The 20,493-nt window shown below is 48.2% G+C and overlaps 8 protein-coding genes across 8 annotated transcripts; 5 read left to right on the top strand and 3 right to left on the bottom strand.

Moving 5' to 3' along the window:
* Positions 1 to 34: 34 nt before the first annotated feature.
* Positions 35 to 1,551, bottom strand: ASPSYDRAFT_161418 (TFIIH/NER complex subunit SSL1; the record flags this gene model as incomplete). The annotated part of the gene is made up of 3 exons (XM_040842990.1): positions 35 to 833; positions 902 to 1,237; positions 1,325 to 1,551. 3 exons carry the CDS (start codon positions 1,549 to 1,551, stop codon positions 35 to 37), a joined length of 1,362 nt encoding a protein of 453 aa, XP_040697800.1.
* Positions 1,552 to 2,139: 588 nt separating this feature from the next.
* On the top strand, positions 2,140 to 5,452 carry ASPSYDRAFT_94487 (M1 family metallopeptidase; the record flags this gene model as incomplete). The annotated part of the gene is made up of 12 exons (XM_040852973.1): positions 2,140 to 2,174; positions 2,239 to 2,408; positions 2,483 to 2,907; positions 2,958 to 3,179; positions 3,245 to 3,362; positions 3,427 to 3,543; positions 3,601 to 3,626; positions 3,684 to 3,894; positions 3,958 to 4,028; positions 4,083 to 4,525; positions 4,586 to 4,798; positions 4,858 to 5,452. The coding sequence occupies 12 exons, from the start codon at positions 2,140 to 2,142 to the stop codon at positions 5,450 to 5,452; spliced, it is 2,646 nt and encodes an 881-aa protein (XP_040697799.1).
* A 954-nt stretch (positions 5,453 to 6,406) lies between these two features.
* On the top strand, positions 6,407 to 7,313 carry ASPSYDRAFT_161781 (Rab family GTPase YPT1; the record flags this gene model as incomplete). Its single annotated transcript, XM_040843030.1, has 4 exons — positions 6,407 to 6,538; positions 6,692 to 6,739; positions 6,797 to 7,024; positions 7,119 to 7,313. 4 exons carry the CDS (start codon positions 6,407 to 6,409, stop codon positions 7,311 to 7,313), a joined length of 603 nt encoding a protein of 200 aa, XP_040697798.1.
* Positions 7,314 to 8,520: 1,207 nt separating this feature from the next.
* On the top strand, positions 8,521 to 10,219 carry pmp47 (putative peroxisomal membrane protein Pmp47). The gene is made up of 3 exons (XM_040848145.1): positions 8,521 to 8,880; positions 8,945 to 9,672; positions 9,723 to 10,219. The coding sequence occupies exons 1-3, from the start codon at positions 8,759 to 8,761 to the stop codon at positions 9,833 to 9,835; spliced, it is 963 nt and encodes a 320-aa protein (XP_040697797.1). The 5' UTR covers positions 8,521 to 8,758; the 3' UTR covers positions 9,836 to 10,219.
* A 397-nt stretch (positions 10,220 to 10,616) lies between these two features.
* Positions 10,617 to 14,203, top strand: ASPSYDRAFT_519687 (WD repeat protein). Its single transcript, XM_040848402.1, has 2 exons — positions 10,617 to 10,941; positions 11,067 to 14,203. The coding sequence occupies exon 2, from the start codon at positions 11,072 to 11,074 to the stop codon at positions 13,703 to 13,705; it is 2,634 nt and encodes an 877-aa protein (XP_040697796.1). The 5' UTR covers positions 10,617 to 10,941; positions 11,067 to 11,071; the 3' UTR covers positions 13,706 to 14,203.
* A 339-nt stretch (positions 14,204 to 14,542) lies between these two features.
* On the top strand, positions 14,543 to 15,603 carry ASPSYDRAFT_94483 (uncharacterized protein; the record flags this gene model as incomplete). The annotated part of the gene is made up of 2 exons (XM_040852972.1): positions 14,543 to 14,628; positions 14,691 to 15,603. 2 exons carry the CDS (start codon positions 14,543 to 14,545, stop codon positions 15,601 to 15,603), a joined length of 999 nt encoding a protein of 332 aa, XP_040697795.1.
* Positions 15,604 to 15,710: 107 nt separating this feature from the next.
* ASPSYDRAFT_518128 (uncharacterized protein) lies at positions 15,711 to 16,995 on the bottom strand. Its single transcript, XM_040848365.1, has 3 exons — positions 16,322 to 16,995; positions 16,123 to 16,215; positions 15,711 to 16,029 (listed from the first exon to the last, which is right to left on the bottom strand). Exons 1-3 carry the CDS (start codon positions 16,818 to 16,820, stop codon positions 15,818 to 15,820), a joined length of 804 nt encoding a protein of 267 aa, XP_040697794.1. The 5' UTR covers positions 16,821 to 16,995; the 3' UTR covers positions 15,711 to 15,817.
* Positions 16,996 to 17,171: 176 nt separating this feature from the next.
* Positions 17,172 to 19,477, bottom strand: ASPSYDRAFT_94481 (putative AMP-binding enzyme; the record flags this gene model as incomplete). The annotated part of the gene is made up of 4 exons (XM_040852971.1): positions 17,172 to 17,277; positions 17,336 to 18,926; positions 18,975 to 19,230; positions 19,304 to 19,477. 4 exons carry the CDS (start codon positions 19,475 to 19,477, stop codon positions 17,172 to 17,174), a joined length of 2,127 nt encoding a protein of 708 aa, XP_040697793.1.
* Between the last annotated feature and the right edge of the window lie 1,016 nt (positions 19,478 to 20,493).

The raw sequence follows: 20,493 nt of genomic DNA, 5'->3' as shown, positions 1-20,493 counted from the left end.
ACTTTTGTGTGCAATCGCACCATGCCTAATATTTTCAGATATCCATTTGATCTAGACCATGTTGTCCTCCAGAACCACCATCAAGGGGACGATATGCAACACTGCTCTGGCAGCCAGGACAATTGTGCACCACCTCATGAGAAAAGAGGTCACAATCAATACAGAAATGATTTTTGCAAACCGTACATTCGTAGCGACTGCTTACACTCATTCCCTTGGCAAGATTCTCAGTGGCCTGCCATTGTTCCTTCGGAGGAACGGCGGGGAAAGGTATGCCACAGGCGAAACAAGCGGTGCTGCGAGAAGCGCGTTGCCAGGGTACTTCAACCCAGTTCATCAAGGGAAATAAGTGATGATAAGACCGTGCGAGATGGGTTGATAGGATCAAGGTAAGGCCACAGGATGGGCACTCCGCAGGAAGACCGCAGACTTTGCTATTGCATCGCGAGCATAGGTAACCCCCGGAAGTGGGATTAGAGTGGCATGCGCAAAGAGACGGGAATGGTGCAATGGTACGCGATGGAAAGCCCATCATTAAGAGGGAACTTCTGGATTGTTTCTGGGAATATGTGGCTGGTGGAGTTGTTACATCCATCACCAACTCTCGAAAATGTTGTTCATTAAGAGCCACACCGTAGTAGGTGTCGTCACCACCGTTTGTTTTCCAGCATAGTTCACGGCAGATTGCTACCTGAGCTGCAAGTCCCACAATTCCGACCCGGATCCTATCATCAATAAGTGTAGTAATCGTTTGGTGAATGTCACTAGGGTCAGAGGAAAGCAAGGAGCCAAAGATGATGAAAATTTCTCGGGTTCCGTGGCTGGGGGTATGACTTTGAAGGTGTTATTATTAGCGTGTGGTATAGAGTCAGGCAGTGGCTTCTAAACCTGGTGAACCTACAATAGCGCACCTCGGGCCATCTCAAGTCCATTCTGCAGACTAGGAAGACCCTTCGGATCTTGACTCCTCAAGTCTTGTATTGCACTAATATGTTCCGTAGGGTTTCCGCTCATGTCGCTGATCCGGAGCGCAAGGCCATCTCTTAATCCGACAATGCCAACCTGAGAGATGGGGTTTTGCTCAAAGAACTCTCTCACAAACTCTTGTGCATATCGCAGAGTCAAAAGATATCGCGTTGGTCGCAGGTCTTTCTCCATCATTGACTGTGACAAATCCAAAATCAAAACGACATGGCGTATTATGCCGCGCTGTAGTGGTGTTGTGTCCTTCAAGAGCCTTCATTCGGCAAGAGGAATCAGCGCAAGTTCTCCGATGATGACTGCGGCAATGCGATGGATGAATGGATAATATCGGGTGACTCACCTCTTTCTTTTACTGGCTTCTAAGAGCCCTTCGACTGTTGAGCTGATCGTGCCATCGGCACCTTCAACTAATGTCTCCCAAGTCCGCGACAGCTCAAATTCCCCTCCGCCTTTCTGCTTCCTTCGCTTCGAAGCCGGACCGGCCGCGCCTCGAGAACCACGAACAACATTATCGTCGCCTTCATCTTCAGAAATACCTCCAATATATTCTTCATCAGAATCGGCCATTGTGTACAGAGAGTGTTGGTGATGAAAATTCGGCTTTGGCCTCGTGAGTACCGCCCGAAAGGTCCGCTGGAAGCGAGGATTGTAGGTACCTCCAGGATCGGCGCCAGGGAAGGTCCAAGCTCCTCCGCCCGAGGGTCCGGACTCCGGACCGTAGATTTTGCTCCGTAAGAAGCTGAGGGTTTGAGCATACAGAATGCAATTGGCAGAACGATAAGCGAGGTTGATGACACTCGACAGATGCTTCTTGGTCAGCCCCTTGCCATCCTCTGTATCCCCAAGGGACTTTTTTTTTTTTTTTTTGAGAAAAAAAGAACTAACCACTCTCCCCGGCGATAACCGCTGAAGTGGTTTGATCAAATGTGGGGGAGACGCAGCATCGCGTCACCCAGAGCTGGGCTCCGTCGCCTGCCAGTGCCTCGAGTTTATCGACCCCTCCGACCAGTTTCGTCCCTCTTCCGTCCCTTCCCCTCACCTCGCTCAACCACCCTCACACGGACTCATCTTTCATCCCGCACACGCTTGGCTTGTTCGCTCAGGCCTGTCATATCATTCACCACCAAAAGGCACTGCTCGTCTGAAGTTCGCGCAATGGAAGCAAAGGACAGAGACATTCTGCCCAGCGTGTGAGTTGGTTTTCTCTGGAATACCCTAACCAATAGAGTGGGTTTGATTTAATCCATACCGTAGGGTCAAGCCCAGCCATTATGGCATATCACTTTTCGACCTGCAGCTCGGTGAATCGTGGGCTTACAGGGGTATTGTCAAAATCAACTCTAAAGTCAGCGGTCCCACGACGGACGTGATACTCAATTCCAAAGAGATTGAAGTACAGCACGCGGAGCTTATAGCGGCAGATGGTATGTGATAGTCACTTTATTCTGAACGCCCTATCTCTGGCCAACGGACACCCTTAACAATGATGCTGCTGTAGGCGCAGAGCTAGCGAAGGCATCTGAAATCATTTACGACCAGAAATCGGAGCGTGTGACGCTTAGGTTTCCCGACGAACTCCCTCAATCAGATGTCGTTGTCTCTATTTCATTTACTGGCACAATGAACAATGCCATGGCTGGGTTCTACCGCTCAAAGTATAAGGCCGCCGTTAAGCCAACCCATGATACTCCCAAAGAAGGAGACTTCCACTACATGTTAAGCACTCAGTTTGAGTCCTGTGATGCGCGCAGAGCCTTCCCTTGTTTTGATGAACCCAATCTCAAGGCTACGTTTGACTTCGAGATCGAAGTGCCCAAAGGTCAAACGGCTATCAGCAATATGCCAGTCAAGTCTGAGAAGGATGGCAGCAAGCCAGAGCTCAAAGTGGTTTCTTTCGACACCACTCCGGTGATGAGCACTTATGTTCGTATATAATTCCCTTGGAATAAATACAAACTGACACTTTTCATCAGCTTTTGGCCTGGGCAGTTGGTGACTTTGACTACGTTGAAGCCTTCACTGAGCGGAAATACCGAGGAAAGAGTATTCCTGTTCGCGTTTATACGACAAAGGGGCTTAAGGAACAGGCCCGCTTTGCTCTTGAGTGTGCACACCGGACCGTTGACTATTTCTCGGAAGTTTTCGAGATAGAATATCCTTTGCCCAAGGCAGACCTTCTGGCCGTCCATGAATTTGTAAGTTTCCCCGTTTTGTTTCATCCGGCCAATCCAAAGTTTCGATTTGTTCTAATTTATCTTAGGCTATGGGAGCTATGGAAAATTGGGGCCTTGTGACATACCGCACAACTGCTGTATTGTTTGACGAGGGAAAGTCTGATACTCGATATAAGAATCGAATTGCTTACGTCGTTGCGCACGGTAAGTCTGATTTTCACTCGCAAGCCATAGCATTAGGGCCCGGTTGACGTTAGGTATATGTTAGAACTTGCGCACCAGTGGTTTGGCAACCTCGTCACAATGGATTGGTGGGACGAGCTTTGGCTGAATGAAGGGTTTGCTACTTGGGTTGGATGGCTTGCTGTCGATCATTTCTATCCCGGTGAGTAATCTCCTGCTTTTCTTGTTATTGAAAGGGATTGCCTAATATTTTGAATAGAATGGAATATCTGGTCTCAGTTTGTGGTACGCAATGCCCGAGGTAACTTTAATTTCTGGCCTAAGTGGTTGACTATTGCTTAGGCTGAAGGTGTCCAACAAGCATTCCAGCTGGATTCATTGCGCGCATCTCACCCAATTCAAGTGCCTGTTAAAAACGCTCTAGAGGTTGATCAGATATTTGATCATATTAGTTACCTAAAAGGGAGCTCGGTGATCCGCATGCTAAGTACTCATCTTGGCCGAGAAACTTTCCTTCAAGGTGTTGCTCGGTATCTCAAGGCTCACGCATACGGTACGTACATTTCCATTCATAACTACTTTACTTCTATGGCAGCTGCTAATGGACCACATACAGGCAACGCTACTACTAATGACCTCTGGTCTGCGCTTAGCCAGGCATCTAACCAGGATGTTAATAACTTCATGGTAAGTGGTGTCAAGGTTAGATTTATAGATAAAGTCGCTGATATTCGACTGCAGGACCCTTGGATTCGAAAAATTGGGTTCCCCGTTGTCACTGTTACGGAAGAGGCTGGTCAACTTGAGATTCGACAAAACCGGTTCCTCTCAACTGGGGATGCTGAACCCGAAGAAGATCAAACAATGTGGTGGATCCCACTCGGCATCAAGTCGGGGCCAGATCTGGCAGCTCAGCAGCCTCGTGCTCTTGTTTCCAACGCAGATACTATTCAAGGTCTTGGACGCGATTCGTTCTACAAGATCAACAAAGATCTGTCGGGATTTTATCGAACCAACTATTCTCCTGACAGACTAGAAAAGCTCGGAAAATCTCTAGATTCTCTAAGTACTGAGGATAAAATCGGGTTGATCGGCGATGCTGCCGCCCTTGCTGTATCAGGTGAAGGCACCACCGCGGCTCTATTGTCTCTCCTAGAAGGCTTCAAGGATGAGAAAAACTATTTGTAAGCCCCCACCCCCTGGTCTAGACAGACCTTGTAGTCCCCTACTAACACATCTCGTAGGGTTTGGTCTCAAATTTCGTCCTCTGTCGGCAATCTGCGATCCATATTCTCCCAGAATGAAGCTGTGGCTGGGGGTCTGAAGAAATTTGCTAGTGGATTATCGTCTCCGGCTGTGAATAAAATCGGCTGGGAGTTCAAGCCCGATGAGGACTATCTGACTGTCCAGTTGAGGAAGCTTCTCATTGCGATGTCAGGGCTTGCGGGCAATGAAAGGTACGCAATTCCCAATTCTCGTCCTTCGTGTTCTGTCCACGATTAACCGTATTGTCCAGCATTGTTACGGAGGCTAAGAGACGCTTTGATCTTTGGGCCACGGCGAAGGACAAGAGCGCTATCCACACAAACCTCCGCTCTACTATTTTTGGCATTGCTGTGTCGGAGGGTACTCGCTCAGAGTACAACTCCGTTAAAGACGAGTACCTCAGAACCGATTCCGTCGATGGCAAGGAAATCTGTTTAGCTGCGCTTGGACGTACGAAGGATGCTATACTGGTTGATGATTACCTGGATTTCGTGTTTTCGGACAAGGTTGCGATCCAAGACGTGCACAATGGTGCAGTCTCCTTGGCTGCAAACTCCAAAGCTCGCCACCTGCTATGGGAGTATCTCAAGAAGAACTGGGATTTTGTAGAAGGTCGTCTATCCACAAACAATGTCGTTTTCGAGCGCTTTGTGCGGATGGGACTCTCCAAATTCGCGGATCACAGCATTGGAGCGGATATTGCTGCGTTTTTTCAAAAGAAAGACACAAGCGCGTATGATCGTGCACTGGTGATTGTGGCAGACAGCATCCGAACCAACGCTAACTACAAGGAAAGAGATGAAAAGCAGGTTTTGAAATGGCTTCAAGAGCATGGCTATGCTTGATGGTTGGTGGGATTAGAAGCATGTGCAGGTTGCATTATTCGGGGGAATGATTCTTATTATGCATATTATTAATATCGAATAAAATGAGCTGAATAACTATTCAATTATGGTGTCCTCGAAATTGGTTATCAAACTTGTCCCAGTTCAATGTTCTTGAACTAGGTATTATCTTAGACGTTTAATTACTATATAACATACCTACATTAGTCCAAGTCGTAATGTCCATTGAACGCTCCCTTGCTTGACTTGACATCTATATCCGCTCTATCTATCCGTAGGCCAGTAGGAAACTCTAGGTTACATAGGTTTACATAATCCTGCAAGTTAACTAAGTTAGTTAACTGGCTAACTAGCTAGCCAGGTTCCTTCCTTTGAAAAATTCCTGCTGTTTTTGGAGTTTAGTCCGTAGTGAAGCTGGAGGTGACAGGCCAAGGGATGTTACGGGCTATTTTTGAATGGAACACACTAGACCTAATCTGGTCAAGGTTGGCTCTGGGCCGGGTCAGAACGTGGAACGGTCACAGGCTACCTGCACGCTGGGCTCCTTTGCTCACCTGCACTTAGCAACACCGCCGAAGTCCATCCTGGCTGACACTTTTCAACGACATTTACATCACTTAGATTTCGCTCTCTGTCTCGCTGCAGATACTGTCTCCCATCTAATCGTACTTTACTTTCATTCCAGGAATACGCTGTCGGATAGTATCCAAGATGAACCCCGAGTGGTAAGTTGTTTGAATGTCTGCCTACAATGATATGTCTGCACTCCGGCCATTACTCTGCCCCAGCGACATGGTGCCTCCTCTCAATTTATCTGCCTTGCCTACACAACTCCGATATTCCGTCTTTGTTCAACTGGCTAATTTGTTCAAAACTCAGAGTACTCTACCCCCATGCCATACCCGCTGTTACTCTCGAAATGCCGATTAATTCGGACTGCCGTGTCCTAACCGCATGGATAGATACGATTACCTCTTCAAACTTCTCCTTATCGGAGATTCCGGCGTTGGAAAGTCTTGTTTGCTCCTTCGATTTGCCGATGACACCTACACAGAAAGCTACATCTCTACTATTGGCGTGGATTTCGTACGTATCCCGGCTAACGGTTTTGTCATTTTTTACAATATTCTTATTTGTTCTTTATCTTCTTTCTTTCTTTCTCCTTTTTTGACGTTCCAAGTCGTCGTCAAGTATTCATTCCAGAAAGCGAACATCAGTATACTGACAGCTCCCTCACAGAAAATCCGCACTATCGAGCTTGACGGCAAAACAGTGAAACTTCAAATTGTACGAAGACCCAGAACACTTCTTCCCATAATCAAATATAGCTGACACAGTATGTAGTGGGACACCGCCGGCCAAGAGCGATTCCGAACCATCACATCGTCTTATTACCGTGGCGCTCATGGTATCTGCGTTGTATATGATGTTACCGACATGGATTCTTTCAACAATGTGAAGCAGTGGCTCCAGGAAATCGACCGTTATGCGACCGAAGGTGTCAACAAGCTGCTTGTGGGGAACAAGAGTGATATGGAGGATAAGAAGGTCGTGGAATATACTGTCGCGAAGGTATGTAGCCACTACCCTATGCCAGCACAATCGATCAGTGACCCTCTCCGCTTTCGTTCACGTAATCTGTCTAACTTGCGTGTGTGCCTTTTAGGAATTTGCTGATAGCCTCGGAATCCCATTTTTGGAAACATCTGCCAAGAATGCGTCTAATGTCGAACAAGCCTTCTTGACGATGGCCAGACAGATCAAGGAGCGCATGGGCACCGCGACCGTAAACAACAAGCCGACTGTGCAAGTTGGTCAAGGACAGGGTGTCCAATCTGGATCCGGTGGTGGCTGTTGTTAGACGAATCATGACACAAAATCACTATTGCCGAACCCTCCCCCTTTGGCACAGGGCACAGAGAATCATTCGTGGGGCCTTGGTTTGCTTTGCGAAGTTTGGCGGCTGTGTTCATTCAGCATGGTATGAACGAACGGTGTTGATCGGTTTAATTAGCTGAGGAAGAGTACGGGGGGTATTTCGATTGTCCGCCATGCTTTAGCCGGCTTACTACACTTCGTCTTTATACAAGATCTTTTTTTTAGGGATTAGCACCCTGTTTCTCTGCGTACTTTTTACCCCGACACTTCGTTCTTCCTTGCTTTCTGCTTACTTTCTGTTTTGCGACTCTATTATGGACATCTTTACTTCATTTTCTTCATGTTGCTTAGGTTGGATTCCTTGCGTATCTTGTCGGGCTCAATTAATAGGAAACGCATGAATGACTTGTGGCTTGCTGCTGTGGTAAATTAGAAGTTATCGAGTCTTTTCTAGCCATAATCAGTACCTCACCCAGATTGAACTAAGAACTACGGAGTATGCTATTAAATCTCCGGAATTTGTAAAACCTGGATTAGATGCACTACCCGGCTTCAAGACTCAGAGTAGATGACTCTACACCTGACTCCCAAGGTCGACCGCATTATTTCCCTGGGAAACAACAACAAAAAAGAAAGAAAGAAACAACCACGAGCGCGATCATCCGGACATCTGATCCCTCCATACGGCCCCTAGTATATGCTGCAGTATAGTTTCAGCAAGATCACATGCAGGATACACCTAGCGACAAGAAGGGTCGGTCCCTAGGAAGCACAAGGGCTTCATTCATTACTCGTATAATGTAAATTGATGCTATTATTACTTGAGAAACAGGGCCCCATATAGAAACTGATAATGCATCAAGATTTAGGTACAGGCTTTCTACCACGGTGACGGCGAAAACAAAATTCAACCTCGGCCAAGGGCCAGGTGAAGCTTAGTGTGACAATCTGATATCGTCTTTTACCGTCTCGACCACGCCCACACCGTTACGCTTGGGAGTGACCGAGAAGTTCCCCGTATTGAGATGAACGCGAAAAAAACACTGATACTGGTGAAGAAGTTCTCGAGACCATAAAGGCGGTCATTTAAGTAGGCTACCGGTCGCTTTTTGTAGCTTCTAGTCTTCTACGAGGCGTCGGAAGGAGGAGGGAACTTCATCGTAAATCAGCCGAGGTATAGGGATTCGGCAACGTCATGAAATCGGTCATCGTTCCCCAGTCGAAGGCGATCCAAGCATCTTCACTCCGTTCGAATCACACTCCATTTATTCCGATTGTAATTCGTATACGGTACCGCTCCTTTTGACACCTCCTTTCATTTCTTTCCTCCTTTACCCCCTTTCTTTCCACCTCACTATAGCTTTCAATCCATTGCATATTCACACTCCTTCGCGTCCGAGTTTGAAGGGATAGTCCCCATATCTCATTATGTCTTTATCGAAGGTCGAGGATCCGAAGAAGGTCGCTGCAGCTGCAGCTGCACAGCAGAGCGACAACATAGCCCATGCGCTGGCGGGCGCTGGAGGTGGGATACTGTCCATGGTTTTAACGTACGTGCATGAAACAGAATCCGTTTATGGCCCCCAAGCGTAATCTCACATGGATTTTTCTTAGATATCCGCTTATTACGCTTTCGACCCGAGCGCAAGTCGAATCGAAGCGTGCACAGTCTTCCACCATTGATGCGATTCGCCGTATCGTGCAGAGGGAGGGAATAATCGGACTTTATTCTGGTCTTGAGTCGGCGTTGTTTGGTATCAGTGTCACTAACTTTGTGTATTACTACTGGTATGAATGGACTCGATCGGCCTTTGAGAGAACCGCCGAGAAAGCGGGTCGCTCAAAGAAGCTGTCGACGGTTGAATCAATGATCGCTGGTGCGATTGCAGGGAGTGCTACTGTCCTACTCACCAACCCGATCTGGGTTATCAACACCAGGATGACCGCACGCAAATCCGCGGAAGATGACCCATCGTTACCCGGTGGCCCTAAGAAGCAGCCGGCCTCTACATTTGGCACACTCATGGAGCTGCTCCAGAAAGAGGGCCCAGCTGCACTTTTCTCCGGTGTTTTGCCTGCCCTTATCCTGGTGATTAACCCTATTCTGCAGTATACCATATTCGAGCAGTTGAAAAACATAGTGGAGCGCCGCCGCCGTATGACACCAAAGGATGCCTTTTATCTCGGCGCGCTGGGCAAAATCCTGGCCACCTCAATCACATACCCTTATATCACAGTGAAGAGCCGGATGCACGTTGCCAGTAAGGACGGACCCAAGGAGAGTTTGAATGGAAGCTTGAAAAGAATAATCAACGAAGAAGGTTATACTGGATTATACAAAGGCAAGTTGTCCGTCTAACCGACGCGCGCGCCCATGCTTATGATTCTACAGGAATTGGACCTAAGGTCACCCAAAGTGCAATCACCGCCGCATTCCTATTTGCTTTCAAGGATGTTCTATACGATTCAATGGTGACCCTTAGGAGAAGCCGTGCTGCCAAATAGATGAGATTGTTATAGGTGGTGAAATGGTCCAATGGGTCATTGGGGTTAACAGTAACAACCAACTAAACCCCACTGCGGAGCAGTTGTGGAATGGGTCTGTATCCCATGTTTCCAAAGATGAAATTTTTCATTTAAATTCTAGGCCTGGCCGTCTATCTAACAATGGGGCGTTTTCTTGTACAACCTTTATACAGTTAGAAGGCTCCTGGCGTCTAATACGATCCGTTCACAAAGCCGAGGCAATACCTACCTTCGGTACTTCTAGTGGGAACGATTAGTAATAGGATGGTTCTTTTAGCTCAGTTAATAATGTATATAATTGGCCATACATGATTCTGTACTCAGTCTCCTGCCTTTGAAATAACATATAACATACCCAACTCTCACTCTACTCTTTTATTTTAAATCATACTTCATATCGTATCCACTATCTACACCATAGCCCAAGTTCCCACTGAAATTGTAGGTTATTAACTAACCAGTTAGTGAACTTACTTAGCTAACTACCTTTGTGTGGCTTGACTTTGTCAGCAAAACTTTACCGCCTACTGTTTATGGTAAAAATTGGCTGTCGCGTTCACGCGTCGCGAGATGCTTCCTCTTTCTCTTATTCACTACCAGACCTTCAGCAACCATTCTCCTTTCCTTTCCAAGAACACACTGAAAATTTGAGCATAGTTATATGCTAAGCACATGGCTTACTGAGTGGCTAAAAAGTAAAGGCGATTGTGCTGTCTTGCATTTGATAAATCCTTACCTCGACGTCCCCCTCATGTAAGTCCTTTTAGGCTTCTTCTTCTTCCCCTTCAAACTAACCATAGTCTTGCTCTAGGCATAGCCTTTATAATAGGCTGTCTTTGTTTTTGTACGGCTAGTGGCTTTAATTTTCCACGTATTGTTATATCTAGTAACCACTTTAGGGTAAAGCTAGATATTATGGTTATACACTCTAAATGAGAGTGAGACACTACTTGGTACCCTATTCCTTGGGCTATTAACACTATTTACCTTAAAGTTCGCCCATAAGGGTGTCTCTGGAAATTTTCGTTTAATCGGACAGTGCATACATATGTCTTGTCACAAATATCCAATACCCTTGCGATAATGTATGTTCTAACCTGAGGATCCCGCATCGAGCTGAGACTAGGTAAGAACCTCTAAACAGCACAGCCAGGGCCAATATATTAATACCTTTTTCCACATTAGACAACACAAATAACCCGGAGTCTAGTTAAAATGGAAAAAGACTCTCTTAATTCTCGATATCCTATACGGTCAACCCTCTTAGGATCGGATGACCCCTCTATGATCAAAGAGTCAGAAGATCTACTTTCAAAATTCATGAGAGGGACGTCTGAGGAGTCACGAAATACCTTCCAGCAGCCTCACAACACGGAGAACCCAGTCACCAAGTTAACGGCCGATAGATCAAAAGCCCGAGTGAAGATTCCCAGGGGGAACGTTCAGTTACGCCCTCAAAGTAACCCACGGGCAACCGAGCATGTGCCACCAAAAGCTCACGTCAATCCGGCGATGATGACCAAGCGAACAGTTACATTACCGACACCTAGAAGAAAACCATTGAGGGCGCCGCAAAGAAAGCAGACCGTCCAATCGCCTTCACCTGATAGTGAGGCACCAATACCAGGATCTGCGGTGTTACGACGTTCTGGTCGTTCAAGAGGTCCCAAAGAGTACTACAAGAAACTCCCTCTGTTTAATAGTGAGGGTGAGGAGAAAGCGCAAGAAATCAAGGCCATGCCAATCCCCAGGGGCTCGCTACGGTACTCCCGTTATGCTATCTCTTCTACAACAACCCAATATCCTGCGAGCAGGATTAGTAGACACCGGGATACATCATTCAGCAGTCTGTTACAACACCGGGAATTGGGTGAACGCTCGGACTGGCGATTATATTCGCAATTTACCGGTGATTTCAAAGTATCAAAGGCATGGAAGGGTGCTTCCAATGATGTTGTTACTCTAGCATGGTCACCTGATGGGACAAAATTCGCAGCAGGTGCTACCGCACAATGTGATGAACATATGATGGCGTATAATAGGAAAAACAATCTTTTGTTTGGAAATCTCACCAACAGTGAACTATGTGAGTTGCCGGACCACTGCATACCACGTCCCAGGGATAGGGGCTCAGCAAACGATATTGTGAATGATTCTCGTCTTTTCATGAGTGTTACTGCTGTGCGGTGGTTTGAAGACACGTTATATACTGCCAGCTATGACCGCACCGTTAAACTATGGGATACTTCAAGAGGGAAAGCTACGTGTCACAAGACCCTGAAGCACGACTCAAAGGTGATAGTTATGGCACGTTCGAACTTCGCCGAAAATATATTGGCTACGGGGACACGTACAATTGGATATTGGGACACCAATGATGCGAAATATACAGCACTCGAACTACCGCGTGCGAGGTCAAGAAAAGAAATTGAGTTGATACCGACGTCAATTGCATGGGGGTCTAGTCACGCAACAAAGGACTACCTACTCGCAGGAATGTCCGATAAGGAAGATGGCGTTGCTCAATATGGACTTCTCGCTGCATTTCGTGTCCGGGAATCATCGGTCGACCCTGAGTACTTTTCACCAAATTCACAAAATGTTTTTGACGTTGCCTGGCACCCCACCTTACCTATATTTGGGGCAGCTTGCACTGCGGGTCAGCAAGTTTCTCGGGGCACCCGGTCGGTTGTGAACATTTACGAACCACTTAGACTCAAGTCTCGAGTTTTAGAGCTTGAGTGCCCAGCTTTGGACATGAACGAAGTGGCGTTCTGCCCCGCTAATACAAACTATGTTTCCACTAGCTGTACAGACGGCATCACCTATGTCTGGGATATGCGCAATTGTGGCGAAGTCGTTCACAAGCTCAACCATGGAGCCCCCTTGAATCAACTGGACGAAACGGTTCCTAAAGAAGAGGCAGATACCGGCGTCAACATGCAGTTATGGGGCTCAACATCTGACCAGTTGTATACAGGCGCTTCAGACGGTGTAGTAAAAAGGTGGAATATCCTTCGCGCGCCTGATGATGTGCTTGTTGAAGATGTGGCCGCTCTCAATGAAGGAATCATGTGTGGAGCATTTTCGCCGGATCGATCTAATTTGCTGATTGGAGATGTTTCTGGGGGTGTGCATCTTCTATCTAATAGTCCATTCTGCCCAGACGACGCTGCGGCATTCATTTTTAAAGAAAGCCCTCACGGCGTTGGGCGAGAACCCGATCCGGAATCCGGTGTTAAAGCTGCTCAGGATCTGGTTTCATCAGGGCAAATTGAATTCCACCCTGTGTTTGGGCCTGGCAAGGGCCCTCGCTATAGGGGCCCGTTTGCTGCATGGGCACGACCAACTGGAACCTCGCTGGAAAGTATAGCATTCACTCCACTCACAAATTACTATAAGGCGCGACAGCTCTGTGGCATGCCGCCTCAGTATCGCGAGGGCTTGAAACCTGAAGTACGGAAAGAAGTTGAAGGCCACATAACACTTGCAACAGTGCGCAACCAGATGCGTGCTCGGAACAAGAGGCGAAACCCAGGGACTGTGATTGTTAAATCTGAGTGTGCTGATGAGCATAACTTCATTGATCTATGCAGTGATGGATATGATGATGAACCTGCGTATAAGATTTCACCAAAGCGCAGGCAGCCAGATTCAGCCGCTCTTGACAATATTGGCATTGAGGTCATAGATCTTACCGGTGACTCGGATGCGGAAGATCTTGCGAGCTCGCAGGCATCCTCTCTGATATGCTCTAAACGCGGGGGTGGTTCAGATGACCTCGATGATCTTGAAGATGACTTCTGGTGGCCCAATAGCAGCACAATAGACCCAAACTTTTCCGACTAAATGGGAATAAGCTGCGAATTCTCGGGTGATTATACAAGGTACAATAGATGGCTTTTTCTTGCATGGATTTAATGAAACCGGTAAGGCATCTACTAGACCTTCTGCAAACCACCTCGTACTTGTAACGGGCTTGAGTTTATTAGCCAGAGGTAAAATATAACCAATATAATAGCTAATAAAACACCATACAACTGTGCGGGAAAATATAAAAATAACTCCAGTCTTCAATCATAGAGTTTATCTAGGGCAGTCCAATATTTACTCAGTTGATTGAGATCACAGGGGATATAATTACAACATATAGTAAATATTAATCTCATGCGCACGATGCGATGAAAGTTAGTATTCATACCTTGTTCTAGGTAGTTCGAGCTCATTAGTAGGGCTGGATATCAGCCTGTATGACGTCAGTTCTGAATTTCACATTTTGTATGTTGCCTGGGCTCTTATAATGTTACACGCAAAAGTACTTAGAATAACAATCTGACAACTTATCTGATCCGAGGTCCCTCCATTCACTATCCATCTACTCCGTATGTTCTTTATATTAACGGTGGCTTAGACGCACAGCCACACAATAACCGTCGCTCCATTCAAGGAGGAAGGTCACAGAATATCCGGTCCACCAATAGCATCGTCGAAGGATTCTCGTGGCAATTGTGACTAAAGGCTATATGAAACAGCCATGGCAATCCCCGCATCTCACCTCACCACTCTTGCATTCAATACCTGGCCTATCGCGCGAGCTTTCCATCTGTATTGATATAACTCCCGCTACTTCAAGTACGTCGACTGAAGCCCTTCGTGCAACCTTAAAGAGATTCGATATACTTTTTGATGTCGTTCGTCCCGCCGCCTGGCCCCCCTCCCCCTTCTGTCCCGGAGGGGTGGACAACACAGTTTGACGATACATATAAGCAATGGTATGCATGCCATCAATTTTGCTCTTCCCTCCTCAGACAGATCTGACCAGACTCTGCTCCAGGTTCTTCATCAACCTGGCCACAGGCAAATCCCAATGGGAGCCACCCCAGTCCACCCCAGCATCTACACCACAAGCCCCAGCACAAGCCCCAATACCTGCGTCCGAACAACCACACGCAGATCAACCAGGCGCACCACCGCCGTCATATGAGGACTCCGGACCGGGCAATCCGTCCGCCGTCTCCGACGCAGAAGACTCTGGCAAGAAGAAGGCCAATCGTTTCTCGTCAAACAATCCATACAACGGCGAACCGGCTTCCGGTCCGGGAGTATCCGGACCAAGCGCCAAAGACACCATCGAGAGCGACGCGGCGCTAGCAGCGCGATTGCAAGCTGAAGAAGACGCAAGGTCTAGTTCCACAGGGCCTGGTGCGGCAGCAGGCTATTACGACAATGTCAACCCACATTCTCCAACACCCTCCTTCCCAGCGGGGGACAGAGATAAAGGCAAGGACAAAAAGAAGGGCTTCTTCAGTAAGCTCATGGGCAAGGCTTCATCCGGTCAAGGATATTCTGGTCGTCCGTCGGCAGTGCATGGAGGGTACCGGCCTTCCCACCCCGGATATGGCGCTCCCAGTCCTGGTCCTGGGTACGGGGCCCCCGGTGGATTTTACCCGCCACAACAGGGGTATGGACCTGGACCTGGGTATGGGGCTGGATATGGGCCGCAGCCCGTTTACGGGTACCCGCAGCAACCCTATTATGGCGGGGGAATGCAACCGCAGAGACGACCAGGTGGAGGGGGAATGGGGATGGCTGGTGCGGCGGCGCTGGGTGTAGGAGGTGGGTTGCTTGGGGGTGCGCTGCTAGCAGATGCGATTGACGATCACCATGACCATGATGATTATGGAGGCGATTATGGTGGTGGTGGAGATGACTTTGGAGGTGGAGATGACTTTGGAGGTGATTTTTAGTTATACCTGTAACTTTAACCATAACCACCGAGGTTATGCACGTATTATGATGATTCTGTAATGGTATTTTGGAGGCTGTCTGTGTTATTCGCACGAGAAATTATAGGCAGCTCGCATGTAGCGTCTGGCGAACCATTGCCCTGGACCTATCTATACCATACACATACGTATCTTCAACAACTAAATATACATCAAAGAACACTCCTCGAGCGGCTCACCTCCTCCGCGCTCCTCCCCTATTTTCCCTCCCAGTCGCCGCACCAGGACCAGGAGACGCCGGAACGGGTTGTGTCCTCGGCGCAGCTCCAGCCATCCACCCTGCAAGATCGAAGTTTGCGGGACCACCACCAGCCATTGCATTCTGCGCACCAGCCATAGGCGACGCGCGAGACTGTTTCTCGAATTCCTCACGCATTTCGGGGTCCACTGCGCTCAAACCGTTAGCAACCCACATCGTAAAATAACAGACAGAACACGACCAGGCTAAGGGCAAATGCAGATAAGAATGACCAAACATACTGTTTTCCATAAGCTTTGGCATCCCAAAGGTAAAACCCAGCGCAACAAGCGCAAGCAAAATCATGGGGTTCTTGATTAGTGACAGCGGCGAGACTACCCGAGAATGTTAGCATAAGACCTGATAGACCGTTTGAACAGCGCCTCCGAGAAAGGAGATAACATTTAAATGGAGGCGACTGGCGGGTGAGGAAACACATACAGGTCTGTCGAACTTCGTAGAACCCCTTCCTCCCAACAACCTTCAAGTCAACGACCACATCACCGGCATCCCCTTGCCCGCCATCAACTTGCACATCCGCGGGCCTCAGATACTTCTCAACCCCGCGATTACCCCACTCATTGCCTCGGAATGTTTCCCAAACACCCTTCACATATCCTCTCTCATCAAGATCAACTCTTAACGGTGTAAAAACATATTCCGACGATCGAATATCGAGCAGGTACGAACCAGAGAAGTCGTCTCTTTGGGCAATCTTGTACTCAGATGAAGCGATTCCGGGGAAGACAAATGTTGCGGAGCGGGTAAGAGGTGCTTTTAGGGGTTTTGCGAGAGATGCCGAGGTGAGTGTTGCATGAGTGTCGGCGGGCAAGGAATGAGGGTTTGGGAGGAGCTGGGATGGCGGAATGGTGAATGTTAAGTTCGAGAGGGCCGGCGTTATTATAAAGAGTAAGAGAGAAAGCGGATTTAAAAGATGCATCTTGTCGAAGGTGAAACTAGAATTGGTAAGTTCTTGCCGGAGTGTGCTGTTGTCGGAATGACAGAAACTTAGGAAGTTGAGGCTGGTGCCAAGCGTTAAGCTAGCAGATCACATGTCGCCTCGTGCAGCGTAGGTAGAGCTCACTATACAAACGATTCAACATGCGCAAGTCTACCAAGTATCGATATCATTAATTCGCTAAAGTGTTGCATGGTCGATTGATTCGATAAAAAGTTAATTAACATAGTTTATCATACAATATCAATTCTAAATTCATACAGAAAGACATCCGCCATCAGGTGCTATGTACAAAAAGGCTTCGCGCGTGACTATGTTGTAACCGGATGTAAACTACAACTTAGCTTTAGGCGCGGATTGCTCATTGTTAGCAGCTTCGTATAACTGGTCTAGAAGCTGGCGATACTTCTTTACAACGGGAGGACGCTTGAGTTTGAGACTAGAATCCAGAGTTAGCATCATTCTCATTTTCAAAAGCGAGATAAAGTAGTACGTACGTTGGTGTCAGTAGGTCATTCTCTACTGAGAATGGTTCGACCATCAGAGAACAGTTCTTTACTCTCTCGTACCCCGCGAGCTTGTGTTTCTTGGCGACACGCTCGAGGTCTTTCTGCACCGCTTTCTTGATTTTGTCATCTTGCAAGACCGACTTGATAGCTGTGAGATCGGTGGGTTCGATGGTTCGACCAAGTACTTTGGAGGCAAATGTAGCAAACATATCGGGCTGCACACCGAAGATACCGACCAAAAAGGTCTGCACGCTGTCGCCGTGCACGTAGGCCTGCGCGAAATATCCCAACTCCGACATGATGATGCCCTCCAATCGCTCGGGCGAGATGTACTCTCCCTGTGCTAGCTTGAGAACGTTCTTACGGCGGTCAATAATGATGATACGGCCCTTATCATCAATCTTGGCGACGTCGCCCGTCTGAAACCATCCGTCCTCCGTGACAGCCTTGGCCGTCTCTTCGGGATTCTTCAGGTACTCCTTGAATACATTGGGACCACGAATGAGGAGCTCACCGCGAGGGAAAGGCTTGTCATCAACGGAGTATTCCATGTCTGGCAGAGACAGTAGGCACACCTCTGTACAGGGGGCGACGCGCCCACAGTTCCCAGAAGAAATATCACTGGAAGACTGCGCGGATGCCATAGCATAAGTTTCGGTCAAGCCGTAGCCCTGGGAGAAATCTGCGCCAATTGCCACTCGCAAAAAGTTGTGCAGGGACGGGTCCAAAGGCGCAGAACCAGAGACCATTGTTTTTACATTTTCAAGACCGATGGCTGCGGCAACCTTCTTGGCCCAGATCCGGTCATACAGAGCGTGCTTCACGGTGGCTTTGCTGGGATCCGGGTTTTTCAAGTTTGCGGTCTTGGCGGAAACGATGTGCTTGGACAAGGTTCCTCGGAAACCGGGGGCTTCGGTGGTCGCGGCGCGGATAGCGGTTCCAAAACGGCTGTATAGACGTGGGACAGAGACAAACCCAGTCGGCTTGAGCAACTTGAGGTCGTCAACAAGCTCGAGAACGTTCCCATGGAAGTAACCAATGCGAGCACCAGACCAAAGAGCCGCGTGTTCGATGAGACGCTCAAAGATATGAGCCAACGGAAGGTACGACGGAAACGTATCATTTCGCGCCTGAGGAATGGAAACCAATGCACCAGTAGTAGCTGCTACCGCGTTCTCATGGGTCAGGACCACACCCTTGGGAGCACCAGTAGTTCCCGAAGTATAATTGATGGTGACGATGTCCGAGGGTTTCGGGGGATTACAAGGACGGTTAGCGGCAGCACCCAGGGCCTCAACTTCTTCCATGCTGTAGATCATCAGGTCATGGTCGGCGGCCATAGACTCTAGAAGCGCGCGCTTGGAGTGACCTGCCTGCTCGCCCGCATCGAGTGAGTCCAAGCTCACAATGATTTTCAGGTTAGGCAAAACCGGTTTCAGCTTGATAAGTGTAGGGATATGAGGTAGAGACGCCACAACACAGCTCAATTCGGCATGGTTGATGATATATTCGGTGGCATCGGCGGCGAGCACATCGTAGATCGAGACCGAATATAAACTCTGAGACATACATGCCAGGTCTTAAAACTTAGCGGAGACCATAATAACCTAGTGAGGGAAATAGATACCTGTAATCTGCCACTCCGGGCGATTCTGACACCAAAGACCAACACCATACTGCCCAGGACGGACACAATTGTGCTTGTGATGTAATTCAACCAACCCGGAACCAAATTCAGTGCGCCGTTTCTGGACAGTGGCATAACTCATCCACTGGTATTGACCCCACGTCTTTTTTACCGGATCATAAGGGCGCCATCCGAGACAATCGGACTTGGGGGAGTGGTTCGCTGTGGACTCGAAAATCTCGTGTGCGGTGGTGACCTGGTGTCGTTAACCCTAGCACTCACCAAAAATAAAAAAGGAAGGGAAAAAAAAAAAGGATATTATGGCGTACCTTGGGGTCCAGTGTTTTCACCAGTTCCTCCTGTGTATTCCAAGCACGGTATACCGGACTCCGTCCATCCTTCTGGGTGCCGGGAATGGGGACAGAGTAAGGCTTGCCTTTCGGAGGCTCCTGGTTGAGCTCTGCCGCACGGACGAAGTGAGCTCGCTCCTGAGAGAAAAACATGACTAGAGGGTAGTCAGATATGTTTGCAAGTAGATCTAAGGTGACGAGGCCAGGGATCCCAACCTGGTCAATCGAGTATACTGCAGGATCCGACAGTAAAAAAAGAACCGGATCTGGTGTTTCGAGGGCGGCGGAGATAAATCCACTGGCCGTGCGACAAACGGCGTCGATCTGTGAGGGAAAGCGCGAAATAGCGGAAGGGAAGCTTAGAGGAGAGAGGTGCACAAGGATAGAGGAAGAGGGAGAGAGAAAGGCACGGAGTCGAGCCTGAGAAGCTGGAGATTAACTATGCAGCAGCGGTTGAAAGCCCTCCTGTCGGCGGGCCCGAGAGATAGGAGGCCAATGATATGAGTGGTTAAGCAGGACAGCAAATGCCCCACAAAATGTACGATAACGGTAAAAGCCTCGGTATCTTTCCTAGATGCAGGTTTCCATGCTCCTTCGGGGACAAACAGCTGGGATTATGAAATTTGAAGGGGTTGACGGACAGAAATGGGCTTGATAACCGAGGCCATCCGTTACACGACAATTATTTCATATTCTCGACGGGGTCGCTCAGAGCCAGCGCCCAGGACTGCGCGTCCGTCTTGTGATCGGTTACTCACATGCCTCGAGTTGCATACATCATGAATTCATGATGACAAGACGCTAAAGCTATAGCCTTCGGCCAAGTATCGATCGATCCATGGGGTGTTACTAAGAAAGGTGTCTGCCCCGGTTTCAAGCCAGCATGTGAAGTCCTTTCTTGACTCTTGATGATATCCCGAATTATGTTTCTCACATCGCCACTTAAAACACCAGTTCGTCCGCTCGTGCGCCACTGTCTTCTACACGAACCCTGGTCGCCACCGACCATGTAGTCTGCTCCATATATACTTCGCATTTAGGATGCTCAGGTGAAAATCCCGTACCCGTTGTATGGTCCAGTTCTATCTCGGTCACTCTGACCCCAATCCACATGATACCATTCGGTCGCCGCAAATTATGAAAGTCAATTCACCCAACTCCATGTAATG

This window comes from Aspergillus sydowii, assembly GCF_001890705.1.
Source record: "Aspergillus sydowii CBS 593.65 unplaced genomic scaffold ASPSYscaffold_15, whole genome shotgun sequence".
In the NCBI taxonomy this organism is placed as follows: Eukaryota; Fungi; Ascomycota; class Eurotiomycetes; order Eurotiales; family Aspergillaceae; genus Aspergillus; species Aspergillus sydowii.
The sequence above is the reverse complement of the archived record's forward strand: the minus strand, read 5'-3'. Positions and strand labels throughout refer to the sequence as shown.

Excerpts from the sequence above, each read along its gene's own strand:
- pmp47 (XM_040848145.1), top strand. The coding sequence starts at position 8,759 with ATGTCTTTATCGAAGGTCGAGGATCCGAAGAAGGTCGCTGCAGCTGCA. Across the intron at positions 8,881-8,944 it reads ATACTGTCCATGGTTTTAAC|ATATCCGCTTATTACGCTTT; the intron begins GTACGTGCATGA and ends GATTTTTCTTAG. Across the intron at positions 9,673-9,722 it reads TTATACTGGATTATACAAAG|GAATTGGACCTAAGGTCACC; the intron begins GCAAGTTGTCCG and ends ATGATTCTACAG.
- ASPSYDRAFT_519687 (XM_040848402.1), top strand. The coding sequence starts at position 11,072 with ATGGAAAAAGACTCTCTTAATTCTCGATATCCTATACGGTCAACCCTC.
- ASPSYDRAFT_518128 (XM_040848365.1), bottom strand. The coding sequence starts at position 16,820 with ATGCATCTTTTAAATCCGCTTTCTCTCTTACTCTTTATAATAACGCCG. Across the intron at positions 16,216-16,321 it reads CTACGAAGTTCGACAGACCT|TCTCGCCGCTGTCACTAATC; the intron begins GTATGTGTTTCC and ends ATTCTCGGGTAG. Across the intron at positions 16,030-16,122 it reads GCCAAAGCTTATGGAAAACA|TGGACCCCGAAATGCGTGAG; the intron begins GTATGTTTGGTC and ends GTTTGAGCGCAG.